The sequence below is a fragment of the Rana temporaria genome, chromosome 4 (genome assembly GCF_905171775.1).
Source record: "Rana temporaria chromosome 4, aRanTem1.1, whole genome shotgun sequence".
Classification (NCBI taxonomy): Eukaryota; Metazoa; Chordata; class Amphibia; order Anura; family Ranidae; genus Rana; species Rana temporaria.
Window position 1 is genome coordinate 380,831,887 of NC_053492.1, and position 16,078 is coordinate 380,847,964.

General features: G+C 44.0%; 1 protein-coding gene across 6 annotated transcripts in view; it reads right to left on the reverse strand.

Moving 5' to 3' along the window:
- NINL (ninein like) overlaps nt 1–16,078 on the reverse strand; it is a 240,108-nt gene that overhangs the window by 95,679 nt on the left and 128,351 nt on the right. For all 6 annotated transcript variants that reach the window (XM_040351034.1, XM_040351035.1, XM_040351039.1 and 3 more), the window contains 2 exons: nt 11,340–11,476; nt 6,506–6,646 (listed from right to left, as the gene is read on the reverse strand). In XM_040351034.1, coding sequence (XP_040206968.1) covers nt 6,506–6,646; nt 11,340–11,476 — 278 coding nt within the window. The remainder of the gene's footprint in view (nt 1–6,505; nt 6,647–11,339; nt 11,477–16,078) is intronic.

Sequence of the window (16,078 nt, forward strand, 5' to 3'; positions counted from 1 at the left end):
TGCTCTCTCCTTAACTCTTTAGCGACCACTGGACACCACCCCCAAGAGTCCTCGCTGGCACATATCACTGTGCTCCCAAAAGACGGTAAGGACCCCACTCAATCTCAGAGTTATCGCCCCATTTCCCTTTTAAATACGGATCTTAAGATCTTTTCTAAAATTCTAGCCAACGGCTTAAAACATCTCCTCCCTGAATTAGTACACGCGGACCAAACCGGTTTCATAGTAGGACGGGAAGCCAGGGACAACTCAAACAGGGCCATTCAGCTCGTGCACTGGGCGCACACGTGATCGGATGCCTCCCTACCTGATTTTGTCTACGGACGCGGAGAAGGCATTCGATCGCGTGGCCTGGAATTTTCTTGACACCGTGCTCAGGGGCACCGGTATAGGCCCACACATGTTGCGCTGGATTTCCACACTCTATGAATCTCCTACTGCCCCGGGTGAAGGTAAACGGTGGCCTCTCCGCGACGTTCCCTATCCGGAATGGCACAAGGCAAGGTTGCCCGCTTTCGCCCCTTTTGTTTGCTCTGGTCTTAGAACCATTGTTGCAGAGGGTTAGGGCGAATCGGAGCATCAGGGGGGTGCTTGCGGTCTCCCTCGAACACAAACTCTCCGCCTATGCAGATGATATACTTTTCCATGTTGTTGATCCCCTTGTCTTGTTGCCAAACCTGATGCAAGAACTGGCTATGTACGGAGAGGTCTCAAACTTTCGGAAAAAATACGTGAAATCGGAGATATTGCAGATTACGATCCCCCAAACCTTAGCGATTTCGCTAAGGGACTCCTCCTTATTTATGTGGTCTACCTCCTCAATTAAATACTTAGGCGTCCAGCTCACAAATCGTATAGATTCTTTATATATACACACACACACACACAACTATGTCCCCCTACTGAAGAAGATTACTCAAGACTTTCAGACATGGGATAAGGCCCTATTCACATGGGTGGGCAGGACAAACATCTTAAAAATGACAGTATTGCCCCGTATCCTCTTCCTCCTGCAAATGGTACAAATACGCCTGCCAAAATGCTTTTTTGCAGACCTTCGCAGCCTTTTTGTTAAATTTGTGTGGGGAGGCAAGAAACCCCGACTCGCCATGGCAACACTACAAAGGTCCAAGCTGAAGGGGGGACTGGGCATCCCTAACATAACACAATACTATCAGGCGATTGCGTTACAACGCATATTGAACTGGAAGTTCCACACAACCTTTAAGCTGTGGGTTCCTCTGGGAAAGATGATGGCTGGGTGGGACTTATCTTACGCGCCTTGGGTTCCTCCGGAAGACAGGGGGCTCTCTGACTGGGTCCCTCCGCTGACAATACACTCACTGACGTTGTGGGACAGAATGAATGGCTGCTTAGCCCTGGCGCTGCGGACATCTCAGCTGGCACCTGTGTGTGGTTACCCGTGGTTCTCTCCCAGAGAGATGAAAACCTCCCTTGGGACTTGGGAGGGTGACGGAACTGTTAGCCAGGCAAGATTCGTGGAGGGGGGGGTCCTTGATGTCATTAGATGCCTTGAGAGGAATATATGGTAGTTTCCCTTTTGCCTTCTGGAGACACTGACAATTAGAGACTTTTATCACAAAATGTCATAAACAAGCTCGAATTAGGACCACTCTGACAGAATTTGAAAACGTGGGCGTCTGAAGGCCCATCGCCCAGCATGATTTTGGCTGCTGGAGGAGGCGACACTTAGCTCCACTCCCTTCTTTATTAAGGAATGGGAAAGGGATCTCCAGTCTAACTTCACTGAGGAACAACTTAACCACCTATATCGCCTTACACACTCAAGCTCAGTAGATTCTAAGACCCAAGAGAACAACTACAAACTGGTACAGGGTTCCTACCACCCTGGCCAGAATCTTTCCCGCAGCCTCCGATGGGTGCTGGAGGGGATGTGGACAGAAGGGCACATTCCTCCAAATTTGGTGGGAGTGCCCAGTGTTGCAGCCGTTTTGGGACATGGTTAGAAAACATATATCTGATAGCCTGGGCATTGATATTCCGGCCCAACCAAAACATTTTCTGCTCCACGTTCCCCCTATGCTCTTATCTCGTTACAGGCAAAGTGCTCTCCCCCACCTCCTCAATGCAGCAAAATGACTCATTCCGATACATTGGAAAAGCTCACGTATTCCAAGCAAGCAGGATTGGTTGGGGAAGGTGGGAGAGATCATGGAGGCAGAGAGATGGTTAGCTGACTGTAGAGGCACCCGCAAAAAATCTGACCTTACTTAGGCCGAGTGGAGAGCCCACGTGCATGACGCTGCAACGATATCATCTAGCTTAGACGTTGCATTGCTCACCTTTGCAGATCCTTCCTTTGGGAGACTCGTTCAGGCGCACCGCCAATCTACAACCACAAGCTCCACTTCATAGGGGTCCTTCATGCTGACAATCTCGTTGCGGGCTGTTCCACATTCCTTTTTACCATAATCTATCCCCCCTTCTCTCCTTTTTTCCTCTGTTTCTTTTCTGACTCTATCTCTCTTCAACCCCCCTCTATCTCACTGTTGGTTGCGTATTTGATTTTTCTTAACAAGTTTCCCCTTTGGGACACCTGGGAGCCATTAGATTTTTTCCCTTTTTTTGGGCCACCTGGACGGTCCTCTGGTTCCTAACTGTTCTGGGTACTTCAAAATTATTCACGTGTCTAATGCGCAGGGGAGTCATAATTGCCGCTACTCTAGGAGTGGGGAGTCTGGCCGCCCTGCCCCCCTCTAGTTTAAGGGGGAGGCCTGTCCACATGGACCGAATGCCCCGACGTTTGCACATCACTGATGGCGGTTCTCCCCGGCGAAATGTGATGGTTGTCTATGCGTGGACTATGCTAAAAACATACCCTCTGGTGCCCCCCCCTCCCCTCAGTACCCTCCCCTTTCCCCCATTTCCACTTGTCCTCTGTTCCTCCCCTGGCCTCTTACCCTTCCCTCCCTCCCTGATTGTTGTGGCTTTGTTGTGAAGTCATACTGTTTTTGTCTTTTAATTTGAAAAATAAAAATAATGAGTATACAAAAAAAAAAGTCAGAACTAACCTCAACTTAATGGAAAAGGTCTTAAACTGTAAACACATCCTTTTGCCTATGTTTTTCAATATATTGACCCTTTTGCCATGCAGTTTTCCATATAAGTCACATTTGCTTATCGGTTATTCAGCATGTTCAGTCTGACTTATGAAGGTTTGTGACAAGGTTACTTTAAAGTGTATCTAGATCTACAAAACACATTTATTTTTTAATACTGCAGGTTTCCAAGATTTCGTTGAGGAGGCTGCATTAATTTTCTTATTTCAGGCTAAGAACATTTCAGCAAGTACAGAAAATAACTGTTGGTCGTGCCAGAAACCTCGTCACTTCCTGTGAGTTGAAAAGCACAAACACCCTTATTGTTGCTGTGTAAATTACTAGTCTTATCATTCCACCATGTAATAAAGCTGAACAAAAGGCAGACATGTTTGAAGTCCAGCCCATGGACCCTTTTATAGTTACAATGGAGAAATTAGTTTGGACAGAAAGGGGTTGATTTACTAAAACTAAAGTGCAAAATCTGGTGCAGCTGTGCATGGTAGCCAATCAGCTTCTAACTTCAGCTTGTTCAATTAAGCATTGACAAAAAGACTTGAGGTCGGGTTCACACTTGTACGACAAATGCTCCGACATTGGGAGCTCATGTCGCATGACGTGTGAAAATCATGCTTCCCTATGGGAGCCATCTTAACTGGTCCGACACAAATCGGTCCAACTTTGAAAATGCTCCCTGCACTACTTTGGTGCGACTTCGATCCTACTTTAGCTCAGTGAATATCACATCACTGAAGTCGGATCGCCATCTTGACCTATTCAAATTTGGCATGTAACTGCTCTGATCTTAAAAGGGGAACTCCATGTCAAAATAAAAAAAAAACGGCATGGGTTCCCCCTCCAAGAGCATACCAGGCCCTTCGATCTGATATGGATTTTAAGGGGAACTCCATGTAAAAAAAAAAAAAAAAACGGCATGGGTTCCCCCAAAAATCCACACCAGACCCTTATCTGAGCACACAGCCTAGCAGGTCAGGAAAGGGGGTGGGGATGAGCGAGTGGCCCCCTCCCTTCTGAACCATACCAGGCCACATGCCCTGTGCCCCCCCACCCCAAAGCACCTTGTCCCCATGTTGATGAGGACAAGGGCCTCTTCCCAACAACCCTGGCCGTTGGTTGTTGGGGTCTGCGGGTTGGGGGCTTATCAGAATCTGGAAGCCCCCTTTAACAAGGGGCCCCAGATCCTGCCCCCCGCCCTATGTGAATGAGTATGGGGTACTCCTACCCATTCACCTGAAAAAATAAAATAAAACTCAAAACTAAAACACACTACACAGTTTTAAAGTAGTTTATAATCAGCTTTGGTGTCTCTTCCGACTTCTTCTCCCCTCTCCGGCTCTTCCGTCTTCGCCCGATGTTGATGCAATGCTCTCTCCCGCTCTAATGCTGGATGCGCTGTGTGCCACTACTTATATTGCCATGGGGCAGGGTCACTGTGTGAAATCATCCGGAGGCCTTGCCCAGGCCATGATGGGCAGTGACGTCATAAGGGGTGAGCCTCTGGTGATCCCGCCCCATGCCAATATAAGTAGTGACACACCGCAGACCCTGCATTAGAGCGGGAGAGAGAGCGTTGAGTCAACATCGGAAGAAGAACAGAGTGAGAACACAGCGGACAAGACGTGGCAAAGGCAGAAGACAACGGGCAGAGGGAGAAGAACTGGAGAGGGCTAGAAGTCATCAGTGGAGAAGACCCAGAGAGGGAAGAAGAACCGGTAGAGGCAGAAGACGTCAGCAGAGGAGACAGGAGAGCCAGAGAGGGGAGAAAAAGTCAGAAGAGCTGGAGCTGCTTAATAAATTACTTTAAAAACCTGTGTAGTGTGTTTTATTTTTGAATTTTTTTCCTTTTTAGGTGAATGGGTACAATGTACCCAATACTCATTCACATAGGGTGGGGGGCCGGGATCTGGGGGCCCCCTTGTTAAAGGGGGCTTCCAGATTCCGATAAGCCCCCCGCCCACAGACGGCCAGGGTTGTTGGGAGGAGGCCCTTGTCCTCATCAACATGGGACAAGGTGCTTTGGGGTGGGAAGCACTGGGCCCCAAAGCACCCACCCCCCATGTTGAGGGCATGCAGCCTGGTACGGTTCATGAGGGGGGGGGTGTCCCCACCCCCTTTCCTGACCTGCCGAACTGCTCGCATAAGGGTCTGGTATGACTGTTTTTTGGTTGTGTGGGGTTCCCCTTAAAATTCATACCAAACCAAAGGTCCTGGTATGCTCTTTGAGGGGGAACCCATGCCGTTTTTTTAAACATTTTGCGTGGAGTCAGGTCTGTTTTTAAGGCAGGGCCCTATGATTATTGTGGGGCCCAAAGCAGCTGTCTTATACTTGCCAACTATCCCAGTTTAAATTCCCTTGTCCCATGAAGTTTTAGTCCCGTGCTGTGTCGCGATATCTCAGTGTGAAGTTGTTACTAATGCTACCCAGCTCTGCCCTATTGCATGTACAGATGACTCACCTGCAGACCCTGTGTTTACATGTAAATAACTTGCATTGATTTGTAAATAGAAGCGGCACCAATATGTAAATAGCCGTGGATAGCCGTGATATGTAAATAGAGGCAGTATTTGTATGTATATCATGCCCCCCTGAGGTCATATCCACCATCACCTCTGCTGAATGCTGCCCACTGGGGAGATAAAGGGGCAAGCTTGAAAGTCCTGCCTACAACTGTGGTCATTAAGCCCAACATCAGCCTGTTCTGCAAAGGTAAGCAAATTGGAGGTGAAACCCTTTTTCAAAAATAACATGGTGCCACAGAAACGTGAATTTTGGTGCCTGTGAATACCCACATCTCAGCAGATGCGTAAGGGTGTTGCAACCAATCATTGAGCGGTAAGGATATGCAGTAACCTCTAGCAACCAATCAGTGAGCGGTAATAATGTACAGTAACCTCTAGAAAACAATTAGTGAATCGTAAGGATGTACAGTAACCTCTAGCAACCAATCAATGAGCAGTATTGATGCAGGGGGACCCAAGAAAATGTTTGCCCAGGGTCCAATTAATATTAAAGATGGCCCTGCATGGAGTTTCCCCTAAAGATTCATACAAGACACAGTGCCTGGTATTGTCAGGGATCAAAGTCGGATCCCTGTTCATTGAAGTCGCAGGGCAAAGTCGAATCCAGAGTGGTACGACTGTCGTGTCGTACCAGTGTGAACCCGGTCTGAAAGCTGATTGGTTTATATGCACAGCTGCACCAGATTTTGCACTCTCCAGTCTTAGTAAATTAACCCCAAAAGGGACATGAACTGTGCAGGATCACCAGGTGAAAATAAAGGAAACTATGTTGCCAATTCATGTACATGACAATTCCAATTCTTTCATTGTATCAATTCATTTCTTGATTCACAGAAAAGGGTTTGCAGGTAAACACGCAGCGCTAGCCCCTTAGTCCAACTCACTTGATTTTGCTCTCATTAAGACTCTCCATAACAGAGTTGTGGTCATCGACCTCATCAACCAGCAGCGAGTTCCTCCTCTCTGCGCTCTCCAGGTCCTGTTTGGCTTTATCTCGCTCTTTACTAATCTGTTCAACTTGGTTACTGCAAACAAAAAAGCTATAGATTACACTCTCAATCTATTATATACATTGATAGTTGTACTAAAAGAAAGGACCCTCTAAAACCCACATGAGAAACTTGACTGCTATACAAATTATGAATTGTCACAGCTGTGAAAAAATAATGGCAAAACCTTGAAAATCTCCCACATTTTACCCAGAACTGAAAATAAGAATCAGTTTCATGAAAAATTCAACTGCATAAAATGATTTGTCATCCAAAGTAAATTACTTTCAGGTTTCAAGGTCTGGGCAACATATTTCTAAAGCTGGCCACAGATGATGCGATTTTCTTTCCTGCAACCATGAGTTTCAGGAAAGAAAATTGCTCGATTCCCCCATCAACATTGACTGAAACTATTGTGTTCTCTTGATGGTGAGTGGGGGCACGGAGAACACAGAAATTATTTCTAGCGGCTATGGCTGCTGGCAATAATCGCATGCTGAAAATCTGACATGCTTTTTGTACCCAAATCAATCGATGGATCGACTTGGAAACATTCAGCCTACCCATGGTTTGAATCTCAGCCAGTCCCTGCTGAAACTATCAAGATTTGAACCATCTATTGCCTGCTTAAATAACATTTTCTGTTAACAATGGATTCCCATGATTTCTTTGTGCATCAGCTGTAGCAACTTCCCTGACCTTTTGTAATGAATTCCCCAGCAGCAAACAGAATGCTGGAGTCCGAGAGTGATTCTCTGAGAGGTGTGTTGGGGATAAGACATGAAGTGTGCAGGAAAAATTTACATCAAAAGCAGTCATCCAGTTAGACCTTCTACAGGAAAGTATATCTTCAGTCAGCACACAGGCTGCTTACACAGCATTAGCAAATTATTCTATGTAGGCTGGATAACTATTGCATAATATAGTTTTTGTTGTCCCACAACAAAACCCAGTCGGGTGAGAGAGCACTTGCTCAACTTTTGACTCTCCGTTTACATAGACACCTAGAGGCCCAGTTAATTGTTCGGGTGTTCATAGTAGTGACTGACACTGATGAGTGCCAGCCAATCACCGTCCACTGTTCCAGACATTCTGTTCTGTAAGTTCCCTCATCAATTACCACTTTGGATTACAATTTCTTATGTGCACCAACTGGCCACAACGTGATCATTAACTGTTTTGTAGGACTGCCCGCTAGAGGGCGCTCGCGAGCATAGACTGCCTGCTATTAGATTAGATGAATGGTACCATTCATAGATTCAACTCATCTTTTGCCTACATTAATTGCTGATTCCTGCAAGGGCCCTTGCGAATCATAGTGAGCTATTGTTTATTAATTGTGCCTGCAATTATAACCTATGTTTGTTGCCTCAAGTTTTCGCCAAGTAAACTTATTCCTTTCTATTTAAACATGTCCACGGTGTAAAGTGTATTTTCTTGCCTGGAAGAACCACTGATAGCAGGTAATTTGGCTGCGGTTTTATTACTGCTATTGTGACCCCAGTTCAATAGAGGTCACAATATCTAATTTACCAGGCTTCTGATGTATCAAGGGAGGGTTCGAGCTAGTTAATAGGGGTGAGCGGAGCCAAAAAGAGAGTAGATCCCAAATCAACTAGCGGCTCCTTCGGGGGTAGCGCTACACTTGTAAATAAGTCTAAAACTTTTGTTTTTCCATGTTCGTGTCCCATAGACTAACGGTGTTCGCACACATTTTTTGCATGTTCTGCTGTAAACCGAATCAGGGGGTGTTTGCCTCATCCCTAATGTTGAAGTCTAAGAAGTGGAGAAATTAAAGAAATGTTTGACAGTCAGAGAGGTGGGGGGGGTATCTTAGCAGTCTGCTTTATAGGCTTCTTCTGCTGAGGAAGATGGGTGCCCTTGCCACCACACTGCCCACCTTGTCCCTCAAAAGACCATGCAGATTAAACACTTGAAGCATAAAAGGTTCCATATAATATATTTATCAAATTGCTTTGAAAATATGCACAAACATGAGGCACAAGCAAAATACGGAAACAGGAGGCTTTCAGCAAACGGTCACAACTCAAATTTATCATTTACCACATCTGATCAATGCATTCATCAAGTATAAGTGGACTACAGTAGCTGGTAGACTTTTTAAGGGATTTAGACCAGTCAGACATAGTTTGACAAGGTAAAGTCACAGACAGAATTGGGTGTAAAGCAGGACTCACCAGCATGAGCAGAACTCTGGAAAGGGCTTCCAACTGCTTATCAGTTGGTTTCCAAAGACGTGTATCTCATACATGTAGTGACATCTGGGTCGACAGTGGAAAAAGACGATTTCTGACAACTCTAACAAGCGCTTCGGGGAAACAGACACCTAATCAGGGTGCTTCCATCTCCACCGAGGAAAGTTGAGAAGCAGATTCAAAGCAAAAATCTTTGCAGCCTTAGGTGATTAAAATAACCAGGACTGGAAACAGTGCTGGCAGAAGCAATAAGTTGATCCTCTAGTCTAGTTCAAGAGTGGTGCACACTGCATCAATAAGAGCTGAAATACTCCCAATTTATAAGCAACAGAAAAAGACTGGTACTTCTTAAGGGGTAAGCTCATCTGTCAATTTTTTAAGAGTCTCTGTGGCCAATGTCTCAGAAGCAACACTACAGGTAAACCAGACAGAATCTGCTGGAGAAGGGGGGGCAGTAAATAACTGGCCAATTTAGGTCATGCATGGTAAAAACTTTAGTCGAAAGGGCAGAGGACTTAGCTATACCTCAGAGAGTCATGGAAGACTGAGAATAGTATCGACTCCAAGAGAAGAGGAAACAGGGGGTATCATGAAATCAATGGGCCCGTGTGCAAGATCAAACTTGTGCCCAAAGGCATCGCAAAAAAAGTGGGTGTGGTTTAAATTGCGCTAAATATTGGGCGTGGCTTAAAGGGGGTGTTGTTAAAGAGAGTCTGAGGTGACTTACATAGTGCAGAATGTGGCAATGTTAAATAGGGAATGTACAGTGGCAGGTAGTATGTGTAGAAGAGGAGAAGAGGAGTGTGGAGTGTGGAGTGTACAGCGGTGAGAAGTATGTGCAGGGAAAGGAATGTGGAGTGTACAGCTATGGGTAGTATGTGCAGGGAGAGAATTGTGGAGTGTATGGTGGCAGGTGGGGTGGTATGTGCAGGATGGTGTCAGTGTTTTTTTTATTTTTTACAATTTTATATATTTTTTTTACAAATTTCATCTAGCCCTATTGGGGGGCTTTGGCGAGATACCCCTGACATCAACTCTTTGAGGCAAAGAAAGGAACTGGTGACACAGATTCCACAGTCTTTCTCTGTAGCCTCAGCTGCACTGAAGATGAATGAACAGGAGACAGAGGCTCCTGTTCATTCATAAACTGAAGCAAAGAAAACACCAGTTTACAATGTTTCTGCTATGAATGGACAGAGTCCGTGATAACTAACTCTGCTCATTCAGAAAAGGATATTGTAAAAGAACAGGTTTACCGGTCCCTTCCTCCGCTCTCCATTCTGACAGATCGGAAGCACTGCGAGGGGACGAGGGGGGGCCAGAGGAGGACACAGGGGAGAGGGTGTCGGAGGAGGACACGTGAGGGTATGATCGAGGATGATTGGTGCGGCACTGGGGGCAGTTACAAGCACCGACCTCCCTGTATGGCTATCAGTTAAGCAGCTATAACCTGCAGGAGGGAGAGGAGGAGAAACAGCTGTCAGCAACTTCATTGAAAGCCATACATGCTTTATAACTGCCCTCCCACCACTGCACCAATCATCCATGGTTGCAGTGTGGGTCAGACCACAGTGGCCCCTCCCTGGGGCCCATGTGCAGTGAACACCTATGGATGGTGATATTCTGAGAGAATAGCATTGCTCTAGGCTGCAGAGATCAACACCCTCAGTAGGCATGCTGCAAGCAACACTGGAGCCATTAGTATAAATTGAGCTGGAGGAACACGGTACAAGAGAACTGTTCCTGTCTCCAGAATTTGCAAGCAAGCAGCAGGAGGGTGCTTTCTCGATGTTGTGTGGAGGGGAAAAAAAGCCCTCTTTAATGCAATACATTCCACCCAACATGACATCAATGCTCAGTCCCACAGCATTAACTATTTCTGCACCAAAACCTGGTGAGGACATGGAATAATGGCACCCAGCAACTGATGAATAGGTGATAACTCCTGGCCATATGGGGAACCTGGTGCCAGAAGAACACTTTCAGGCTATTCCTGCAACTTTCAGTCCAGCAGGGTCCGGATGCAGTACTCCAAATTCCAGGCTGAGGATGACTGTGCAAGGTAGCTGCCGGTCGGAACTGAAATCTCCAAAAGCAGTGAAGTGTCTTGACTTAAGAAAAAAAGTGATAGCAAAATGTTAATTCTTACAGCAGTAGAGCTAAAAACTGAAAAAAAATCATCCTTTTAGGACACCTGCAAAAAAATAAAAAAGCATGGTGGTAGTAGGTGGAGTTATCCTAGGCTGGCCTACAGATTTTAGTGTGCCAGTGTCCAAAACTCTTGAAGGCAGCAATATAACCCAGGTTCAAAGACTTGCTGTGTCCCTTAGTTAACAAGATTTTTGTAAAGCATATGCATACACCAATAAGATAATGCTAAGAAAATGACATTTAGGCACATTATAATAATTACAAAATAATACATTATCTTTACAATGGGTGATGTTGTTTGTGTGGTTTATTTGGAGCCTTTAATATTTTTATATGTGCTCAGTAAAGCTATTGTCACTTACTGCTGATGGTGCAGCTCATGCTTGTAGGATGCCAATGCTGCCATATGAATTCGATTTTTCGTTGCAAGCAACTCATTTTCTAAAGCAGCAGTGAGCTCCAAAAGGTTCACTCGCTCCTCTGGACTAAAATCCAAGCTCTAAGGAAAAAAGGAACAAATTATCTGTAATATTGTCATAGATTTAGAAAAACAAATCTTCGTACTACAGAGGCAAAATGTAAAAATAAAAAATACAATAAAATACACTGTAACATAAATGACACCCAAAACAATCAGCTGTGAATTTTTTTTCTCCCCTTAACTGTATATGTAAACGCCAAGAAAGAACATCACTTAATTACAACCTTGTGTTATTTGTGCTTAACTAGTGCCAACAAAAAAGTACAATTTTAGAAATGTAAAACTTTACTGTATTCTGTGCATCCTAGTATGCCTGTGTTATCCAAAAGGATCTATTTAGCCCTCCTAGTTCGTATCTTGGACTACGAAAAAAAATCAGTGTCTACATTGTTGAAATGGAGAATGGAGGGCTTGAGTAGTTAAAATCAGTGTCTACATTGTTGAAATGGAGAATGAAGGGCTTGAGTAGTTTAGCAAGACATGTAGGCAGGGTTGACTACTCTGCTGTCTATTGTCAGCTCACAATAGGACTTAGGAACTAAGTGAGTCTGTAAACATGAAAAACATGCACAGATTGCAGAAATCTACAGCATATGGATTTTTTCCCCTTATATAAACTTTAAAATCAAACAAAGATTAGGCCGGCCAAACATTGAGAAAATTTCTTTCCTCCAAACAAGGGTTTCAGGCAAGAAATGCGCTAGATTTCTCCATTAACACAGAGAGCTATGATGTGTGAATCCCACCTGCTGGGCCATTGAGTTTCCCCCCCGCAGGAAAACACAGTGGCCACACACTAGTGGATATAGTAGCCACTAGCGATATCTGCAAGAGAATCCAGTGGGCTGGTTGTACCCAAGTTGATCGATTGATCAACTTTGTACATTCAGTCTGCCCATTAACGGTTTCAATCTTGGCCGGTTCCTACTGAATTGGCCAAGATTGGAACCGTGTATGGCTGGTCCTTGATGTGATCGGTGCAGAAGGTATGGCATAAAATATTAAACTAAAGTAGATACATCTAATTATCCAGCCATCAGAAAACAAACCCTTAATCCCATATATGATTCTGTTTCAATTGTTTTTATTGAATATTTGAAAAGTACAGAAGAAACAGTATAAAGCAGAGCAGCGAACAATCCTCGCTAAGCTCTGTACCTTCAAAAACCGGCATACATAATATAAATCCTTGCACCAGCCCGGGGAGGGAGATCACATTTATGAAAAAAGGTACTTAACTTATCCTCATAATGCCCTAAGAAATTAATAAAATCATCGCAGAGAGGGCTTATCTGGTCCACCTGTGGTATATATAGGAATTATTAAATTTAACATGTCATGAGCATTTGTCCTCTCCAAAGAGATCTTTAGACTGAGATGACAATTAGCTTATATTGAACAATTCAAATGATCTCTCCAATGTCATACTACTTAGTCATTTATGGTGGATACTATTCCCTGTTACTAACAATTTGTTGAACATTGGTAAGATAGGATGAAAAGGAGAGGGGGTACAGACCAGTCACAGGGCCACCGATGGGAACAAGAGAGAAAAGAGCGAGTAAACGAAGAAGAAAAAGAGAAGGCGAGTCCGTCCAGGGATCTATCATCAAGTGTTCCTGAAGTCAACAACGTATGGTTGGTACCTGAAAGTAGGCAAGCCAGGGGAACCATATTTTATCAAAAAGGGTCTGTGGCTTGCAAGACGCTCACTATTTTTTAATTTAACATAATCCATGCGAGTTTACGTTTCATTAAAGCTATGTCTAAAGTTGGGCTTTTCCAAGCAGTCGCAATAGTGATTTTGGCTGCTAGAAACATTGAAAATTAGGGTCTGTGTGTGTGTCTTGGTAAATTTTCAACTGGTTTGTTTAGTAGGGCAATGCTTGCATCTTTAGTAATATTAACCATTGTGACTAAAGAAATAAAGGAATGTACCCTCATCCAAAAACTGCACACTTTTGGACAAGGCCATCATGTGTGCAGAACAGTACCTATCTGGCCACAACCCCTAAAGCAGGAGGCCTACGATCCCCAGTACATTTTTGAAAGATGGTCCAGGACCAAGTACCATCTGGCATGCACTTTATAGCCAGCCTCGATCAGAGCAACGTTTAAAATGCCTTTATGTATGTGTGTGCTCCATTTTCACCAATCCTCTGCCTCAGGGGCTTTGCCCAGATCCCTCTCCCACACCGACTGGCAAGAAACTACTGGGAGGGATGGAAAATAATTTATACAGCATGGAAACCCCCCATCCACAAAGAGGCACCCTGCATGCACCTGTTCTCAAACATGGTACATACCGCCAGATCGAAGCTGTTTTCTGTAATGTTTTGAGAAAATGGAGAATTTGCTGTGAGTGAAAATTCTTTGTAGGGGGCATCTCCAGGCTATCTATAAAGTAGGGGATCAAATTCCTCTATGATCAAGATAGACCCCTATACGATAAAGTCCCTTATTCAACCACTAACAGACACTTGCTAATTGCATTCCGGGTGGGAATAGGGGGTTGCCAAAGATAGGAGCCATAGGTGTATAGGTGGAGCACAAGGGCCATTCCCTACAGCTTATGTCCCACAAGTGTAAAGAATGGGAGAGCGTAGGGCACATAATTGCCTTGCAATATTTCAGTGGAGTCCACAGTATTAAATCCATTACAAGTGGGGAGCAGACTTGGGCCTCAAGAGACACCCATTCTAGCCTATAGTGTTTACTATGAGTTGGAACAATTGTGCCAGTTGCGGCGCTACATAATACTTTCCAGAAGCTAGTACTACCAAACCTCTCACTTCTCTGGTGGCATACATTGTAGCCTGTGTCCCTTTAATCCCCAGATGAATTGGAAATTTTGGGATTGAAATTGCTGCGTTTCATTAACAGGGACCTGGATAGGCAGAGTTCGGAAATAAAATAACAGCCTAGGTAGGACTGTCATCTTAACCAAAGCTATTCTCCCAATCCAAGACAGGTTTACGTCAGATCACGCCTTCACATCCTCTAGAAGTTTAGAAAATAGGAGGATAGTTATAAAGTGAGAAAATGTTGGGGGTTAGGTAAATTCCTAAATTGGGAAGAGATGTCTGTTGCCACAGAAAAGGATATTGGGACTGAAGGCCCCTAAAGTCAAAGTTTTAAAGGTTGATATTCAGAGCTTCCGATTTGTCCTGATTGACTATTAAGCCTGAATTTTTCCCAAAACAGTAGGGAGGGACATTAGATTTAGTAGGGTGGTGTGGGGAGGAAGTGATAAATAACAGTATGTCGTCTGCAAATAAAGCACATTTATGACTCCGACCCCCACTGTCCCTTATATGCTTCTGGTCAAAAGTTTTGGACCACCACACTTTTTTCAATAACTACTGAAGTTTAAGCAATTAAAGTCCCAGGTTACATAAATATCATCAAAGTGTACAAAACTAAGCCAGAGGATAAAAAAAAAGTTCCCAAATAAATAATGTAAATTTCCGCATTCATACAGTTTTGAAGACTTGTCAGCTAGCATAGTTTCCTACACTATCCAAAGGCATTTGGAAGATGGAGGAAATTCTGATAGAACAAGACCGGCAGACTGATAAAGAAAATAGATTTAGAAGACCAGATTCAGAGAGAGTCAACAGCTTTTAAGCTAGCAACAAGATAATGCAGTTCGAGTTCGGTCCGCTCTTCATCACACCTCACACACTCCATTTGGGTGCCAGTCAAGTTCAAAAGCCTGTAAATATAACTGAAGAAGAGTCCAGATAGCTTCACTATGAAATCTGTAATCAACCTTTATTTCACCAAATCAAAGCAGAATAAAATGAACATACATTTGTTGTATTTTAGCATTTTTATTTTGTGCTTATTTTTGTATATATGCTTTTGTTGTGAGACGTGTCCTTCATGCTAAATTTTTATAGCGTGGGTGGCAGGTTTCTCAATGTATAAGCTGTTTGATCAATCATTGCTTGAGTTAGGATTAAGCGCTAAGAGGAAAACTAAACACGCTAGACATTCTGTCGCTTGTTGTGATCATTTTGTTGGCTTTATACTGCTTTGTTTGATTTGGTGAAAAAATGTGGATTACCACTTTCAGAGTGCAGCTGTCTGGACTTCTCTTCAGCTATTGCTTGCAAGATAGTGACAGAGACTCATTAATCAATTTCCTGACAAACTCAGGGTTACCCATACTGCCGTCTGATTCAAATTATAAAGTGAGACAAATGCAATCTTAGAGACAAGAAAAGATTCACATGCTCACCTCAGTCTCGATTCCAACAACAGGAAGGAGAAATCCTCCTCTCTTTAGCTTTATTAAAAATACAACATCACAAAAATGCATTCTTATTCGTCAACCCATACAATTCACACCCATTTCACCCACCCCCTTGTGAGGCTGTCATTGGCCAGTTCATATAGAAGGGTGGTTCCCTATTCCATGCTCTTCTTGAAAATCCACGTGACATAAACGTTTTCTCAGTAAAGCAGACCAGTTTACATAGAATTCCTTTGGTGGGCTGAAGACAGGAAATGCAGGGGGGATGGGTTAGCTTCCTTTGAAAAGTCCACACAAGCCTCAAAGAAAAATGTACAGGAATTCATCATAAAGGAGGGGACGTAATTAGGAGTGAGGGGGGG